The 6,928-nt window shown below is 30.5% G+C and overlaps 1 protein-coding gene across 1 annotated transcript in view; it reads right to left on the reverse strand.

Annotated features, from left to right (window-relative positions):
- LOC115240790 overlaps positions 1-6,463 on the reverse strand; it is an 11,969-nt gene extending 5,506 nt beyond the window's left edge. The window contains exons 1-8 of the mRNA XM_029816152.1: positions 6,085-6,463; positions 4,972-5,092; positions 4,146-4,269; positions 3,892-3,998; positions 3,462-3,635; positions 2,953-3,107; positions 1,844-1,955; positions 1,508-1,571 (exon numbers count right to left, since the gene is read on the reverse strand). Of these exons, the coding sequence (XP_029672012.1) occupies positions 1,508-1,571; positions 1,844-1,955; positions 2,953-3,107; positions 3,462-3,635; positions 3,892-3,998; positions 4,146-4,269; positions 4,972-5,064 (829 nt within the window). The 5' untranslated portion in view covers positions 5,065-5,092; positions 6,085-6,463. The remainder of the gene's footprint in view (positions 1-1,507; positions 1,572-1,843; positions 1,956-2,952; positions 3,108-3,461; positions 3,636-3,891; positions 3,999-4,145; positions 4,270-4,971; positions 5,093-6,084) is intronic.
- Positions 6,464-6,928: the final 465 nt, after the last annotated feature.

Genomic DNA, 6,928 nt, shown 5'->3' on the forward strand with positions numbered 1-6,928 from the left:
GTCGTGCTTGCACTTAGGCTCTCTATATAGATCCTAACTCTATCGCTATACCATATTTCTAAATATTTTTTTGTTTCCCTCAAAAAGACTGTAGAAAAATTATAGACACGATTGTTGAATATGTAGTTTCGCTTGGAGTAATTTTCCGACGGATTTCGGTTCAATTGTATTCGCGATTACACTGATGCGAATAACCCTCGACACACGAGCATTATCGAACTTTGAAGTGGAAATTGGCACAAGTGAAAAAATTTCAGTTTTTTAATAAATTTAATAAATTTAATCAATTTAATAAATTTTTTAATAAATTTTTATGAAGATATACAAAAGAAATTTATGATTATTTATTCTCTTGTATAAAATTGCTTAATTATTTTTTTTTAGATATCACATTTTTCTGTAAGATGCTCTAATTTTCTAAGTCATTTAATGCTTTTAATATAAATACATTTAAATTAAAAGCATTAAATGACTTAGAAAATTAAAGCATCTTACAGAAAAATGTGATATCTAAAAAAAATTAATTAAGCAATTTTATACAAGAGAATAAATAATCATAATTAATGCGTAAATATCAAATATAATGCGTAAATATTTTCAATGTGAAAGAGACTTGTCTGATTGTTTTACATTTTTACTTGGCTTATTCCACTTTTATTTAATTATTGATTATGCCTTCTCTCTCGTTCTTAATAGATATAATATATATAAAGATTTATGGAAACATTCCATAAAGAGAATTTCCATCGAGTCAGAGTTATCTGCATCAGTCATTGTAAGGGACGTATGTAACCTCTGTCTCTCTCTTGTTTTTTTTTGTCTATGCTTCGAGAGCGCAAAATAAATGTTTATCTCTCTCACTCTATCATTTTCACACATGCTTTTTTCCTGCTTTCCTTACACAAGCAATAAATACAAAGTGTCTTTATTATATACGACGTAGTGAAATGTGATTACATTACATTTAGCGCTATTAAACGGAATGGATTAAACGGAATCGTCGATATTACGATGGATACGTTAGAAAAATGAGTAAGTTACACGAGACGATTACAAAGAGTGTGGCAGGATTCAGATATCGTTGTGATAATATTTCATCGATACAATACACAAATGTCCGCGTAACATCAAGAAATTATTTTTCAACTTCGAGATTTTTGGGCTGATAAGCGAGTGCGTTGTCAAAGCCCATACAAAAAAATCGCAACGTGGGTGCGGGACGGAAACGAAAATCATTTACGTTCTTTACATTTTCTTTTTTTTTTTTATAATAAATATTTCCGTCATCGCAACGCACGTCGATCTTGTGCAGATTCTCAAGCAGAACAGAAAATCACAATAATATCAAATGACATCAAAATGATATCAAAATAACATCGAAATGACATCATAATGACTTTTGATAGTCTTATAATATTATTGCGATTTTCTATTCTGCTTGAGTTCTTCTCCCTCTTTAAATATCGCGATTATCTTTCTCTCTCATAATTATTAAATCTCCGAGTACTCACATCCACGTTTTGTCTCGCGGATTCTGCTGTCAGTATAAAATGTACCAAAAGTATCGCTTTCTATCAAAAATCGGAAGTGATGTTAGCTTCGAATAATACACTCTCGTTGTCGTTATTAAAAAACGTACTGGTTGTCCAAAATATACATTGTACGAAAGTGTGAGTAACTGTATGTATATTTCGCTCATGCGTCCGCCTTTTTGATAACGACCACGATAACGATGCTCTGGCAGGTGTGACGGGATATATTTCGATACAAATTACAGTTAATTGTGCGGTACGGCATAGATATTTGCAGCGAAGCGAGAAAGGATCGTATGAATTCTGTCTTAGTGCTTCGCGAAGCTGATCTCGTGCGGTGGCTGGTCCTTCTCCACCATCCACACGCTTCCGCTCTTGCCGCTGTTTAACACTTGTACCAATGCCTTTGCCACGTGTTCCGCCCTATAGAATCGAGTATTTTTTTCAAATCACTTTTATGTATTAATGTCATTCTAAACTTTTTTAAAATCTCATTTGCAATTAAAGATTTTCTTCCTCTCTATTTAATAAAAATATAATTGTAGTGTAATAAACAAAATTACGTTTAGAAAAATGTTATGTGTTACTTTCTCCAAGCATAGGAAAATATACAGGACGTTCCAGATCAGGTCAATGAAACTTCAGGCTTCAAGATGTTATAGGAAATTTAATTTGGAACAAAAAAGTTCCGATAAACATAAGTCCGTAAACACTTCGTTAAAAAATTATAGCTAATAAACTTCGAAAAATCACGTTTTTTGATGATTTTTTAAAATAATTTCAAAACCCTTCATTCATTTGAAAAAAGTAACGAAATAAATCTGATGGATAATTAAATAACAAACTAAATTACACCAATTTTATTTAATTCTGATAAGGCGTTCAAAAGAAAATAAGCTCGAAACAACGAAAAAAGCAGAAACTTGAAAAAAACCATCTTTCGATTATCTTTATGTAAACATTACATTCGTAGTGCAAACATTGCAAATGCAAACATAAAAATGTTCTTATTAAATTTTAATTATAACTAATTATTTACAGAGAGTTTATTAGCTATAACTTTTTAACGAAGCGTTTCCGGATCTATGTTTATTGAAATTTATTTATTCCATATTCAATTTCCTATAAGACTCTGAAGTTTTATTAATCTGACCTAAAACACTCTGTATATTTTCCTATGCTTGGTGAAAGTAACATAATATTTTTCTAAAATTATAATAATAAAATTTTGTTTATTACACTACAACTATATTTTTATTAAATAGAGAGGAGGAAAATCTTTAATTGCAAATGAGATTTTAAAAAAGTTTTTATAAAATGGTTATTACTCACATACATTATCTTATTCATAATTAGAAAACATAATTTTATGAAGCTAGTTATTTAGAGATACAAAGAGGAAAGTTGTATGATAATATACCTTTGAGGAATTGATGAAGCTGTATCCCTTTGCCAGGCATCTTCGTATCGAGCCAATAGAAGCTTCCTATTGACATCTCGTACTAATTTGGTGTCCGTGGCACTTGGACAAAGTGCCATCACTTTAACGCCCGTCAAATCTACGTGATATTGATCCTATTCAAAAATTGAGAAAAAAATTAATACTTCTCTATCTTTTATGTATTTAATTTAATAAAAATGTAAACATAATTTTTAAAATTTCTCTAAATCTGCAAATGCAAATTTCGTTGTTTATTGTTTAATTATTGTTTTGTTTAATGTACTAATAGCAAATGCTAACTTCGAATAAATGCTACATTTGCAAATTTTAATAGAATAATATAAATATAGATTCAAACGAATTGACCTCTATGTAATTAAATCCATGCATTAAAAAAATGATAGACAAATTGATGACCCACATCTCTGTTATTACGAGTTAATAATTATGATCGATAGTATAAGATTGATATAAGTAGACACTCTTACCCCAAAAGCCCTGGTAAGGCTGACAATAGCTGCTTTTGTCGCGGAATAAATTGGCACGCTGACATAAGGGTTGATGCTGACGTTGCTGCCGGTGTTAATAACGACTCCACCCTGACCACCCCTATCCGTGCCCATAAATCGTTGAGCAAGCAAAGTACCGCGTATTACTCCGTTCTGTAATTATTGTATTTGCGACGTTAAATTTTTAACACATATATTAAAATTATTTTATCGTTGAAAGTTGATAATATTATCATATATGCAATGTACAGAGTCATAAATTATAATACAAATTAAAAAAAAAGACACATAGATCGCTATACAGACCGTTTCAATTAATGTAAGAAATAACAGATTAAAGTCTTCAGTAACACACTATAAGATAAAAGATGTAAACATATTGAAGGGGGTTTATCGGATATTTGCTTACAAGATTAATGTCTACTTCAAGCTCCCAAAACCGGTCATTCATGATACCAGCATTGTTGATAACGATATCGATATGACCAAACTCCGCGATCGTTGTCTGAAACGATTCTGTAAATTGAATTGCATCGTATGCTACATAAAAATTGCATTAGGAATAAAAGCAAAATATTTATGTACATATGTATGCGTTAGTCGTTTATGCGAATAAAAATAAATCTACAATAAGACAAAGAATTATCGCGCCAATTATCATACCTTCAAGTTGCGGATAATCCGTGACGTCACATTGCGAGAAGATCACACGATCTTTACCATATTTCGCAGCTAATGTCTCCACCAATTTCTCCCCTTCTTCGGTGTTAATATCACATACAGCCACCTGTACATAATACAATATTATTATAGCAAGTTTTATATTATATTCGCAAAAACTATTTAAAGACCTATTACTTTATTTTGAATATTCTTAATTAAAATAAGTTGCAAGAAAAAAAGACAGTAAGAAAAATTTATTAAATTTGATTATAAAAATTTGTAGTTCAATTTGATATGTTTATAAAATAATTTAAGTTTATTTGTCTTTCTTTTAAAACCTTTAGATGTACAAATTTTCGTCGAGATTAACCAAAAATAAAATAAAAGATTTTAAAATAATATAAAAAATATATTTATATTATATCACAGAATGTGAAAGTTTTGAATAAAGCAAATATATTTCGAAATATATAATATATATAGTATGTACATTATATATATCAATCGCCAAAAAATATGGCGATTTATTTTCTTAGATCTCATCTTGAATATACGATAAATTTCTCCTCCGTCTGAGAGCAATCTAAATTTAAATCAGCTGTTTTGAAAAAAAAAAAAACGCGAAGGATTCTTGAAGCGTTGTTTTCGCGCGAAATTCCGAATCATAAAAACACACTACACTCATTGTTCAGAAAGAAAATCGAATAGTCGTATTATTAAAATAATTAATTCTGTTTTTTTCTTAAAAGAAAAAGATAATTTGACAATACAAAAAGTATAGAGAATTTATATAAATGTATTTTCTCTTAAAAAATATCATATATACCTTGGCGCCCTGATTCAACAATTCGATGACATAAGCTTTGCCGATGCCAGATGCGGCGCCTGTCACTAGGGCAACTCGCCCTTTTATTTCCATTTTCCTTAAATTCTTGTCGACTCTTGCACTTGCAAATAATATATAAAAAATATAAAATATAAAAATTTTAAAATATCATGGCTATGTTATAAAAATATGTTTGGATTAATGTTTTTATACACTAATAGAAAGAGTATAATATTATTTTTAATACACTCTCTTTGCGCGTAAAAGAATATTTTATTTATTTAACGCATTAAAATTAATTAATTAAATGGAATTTAATTGCTACTTTGTTACGACTAATGTAATATATAGATTCTTCAAAATTTCTTTATTTACTTGACTTTGACATCTGTGTTGTGTCTAACTAATTCATGTATTTCTCAGAGAAAGGTTTTGTATATGTGTATATGCGAAAATATAAAAATAGAAATAAAATATAATCCGCGTCAAACACTACAAAAGTTTTTGCCATTTTTCTCTTGCTTTATCATTTCTTGTATTACAATGACAGTATTAATTTATATAATGCACTGGCACATGTCATTTTCTCATTTCATATATTTACGTTGACATACATATGACTAGCGAGTAATATAATGTTTTACTATAAAAAAAAAAAAAAAAACACTCGATAAAAAATACTTTTTTCAAAGAGAAGATTTATATTTTGAATTCTTTTAGTAATCTCTAACATTGTACGCCCGTGAATTTTTACAAATCGCCTTTGGCTCTTTTTCTTTTATGAGAAATCAATTGAAATGTGTTCCAATGGAAGCGGGCATTCACAAACTTAGCACACAGCCTTTTCATCTGTCGCTTTGACTATTGCAGCATATCTCGAGATTAGCGAGAAGTCAAAAATTCAGGGATCAAAGATCTCAAGTAAATTAAACGCGCAATTTGCATTTCAAAAATTTACCATGTAATTTGCCAAATTCACAACATCATTAAACACCCTCGAATAAAACATCACAATAACAATTTATCTATTATATGTCGTCTGGTTCGGATGTTCTCTCTGTCTACCTTATCGAGATTAAATATTTTCGCTGATTTGTTCTTTTCACTGTGTACCTTTTAGATTCTTTCGCCCACGTTGACTTTTCTCAACAGGCTGGGTATAAGCTGATGAACTGGATAGTTTGCGTGTTCGGATGCAGTGGTCCAGACGAAGCTTTTCCTCCGTTAAAGGGACGTAGTTGACGGTACTGAAGCAGCGAAAGGTGTGGTTGGTGGCTGATAGTGTACTGGCTGAGTGACGATCACGACGGTCGGGGTGTACACCCGGTATAGTCTGATATTGATTGGTGCGTCTGCGTGCCATGCGGGTGTGCGCGACGTCGGCCGGTGCGTGCCCTTCACGCACGTGCGTAAATGCGTGTGATTCTCCAAGGCAGACTATTCGGCGGCCTTACACGTCGTCATCGGTACCGTGGTCCCTTTTATTTTTAGAACGGCATCGAAAAAAGCGACCGCGCCCTGAAAGCAAAAATTTGAGATCTTCCTCTAAAAGTATTGGACTTTTATTGATTCTTACATTTGCAAATGTAAAAAAAATAAGGATACCATAAAGATACCATAGTTATACTATGCAAATAATTTGGATCAATGTATTAATATTATATTATTTTTGCAATTATCTAATTGCATAATTAAGCTTGTGCATTTTTGCCAAAAGTAAAGAAGAGTTATTGTTTCATTTTAATTTTAGTTATAAAGAAATTTCTAGTTCGAAAAAACATATACAATTTTCCTTCTTTTTAGATTTTTATATTTATTATTATTCTGTTAATATATTAATTTTATATTTTTACTACTAAAATAATAATGTTTTTTTTTTTTTAGTTATTAGATGCATTCCGATATCTCAATCTACAGTTCATTTTCGACACACTTTGTTTTCTCGGTTTTATATAAT

Source organism: Formica exsecta, unplaced genomic scaffold (assembly GCF_003651465.1).
Source record: "Formica exsecta isolate Colony F162 unplaced genomic scaffold, ASM365146v1 scaffold451, whole genome shotgun sequence".
In the NCBI taxonomy this organism is placed as follows: domain Eukaryota; kingdom Metazoa; phylum Arthropoda; class Insecta; order Hymenoptera; family Formicidae; genus Formica; species Formica exsecta.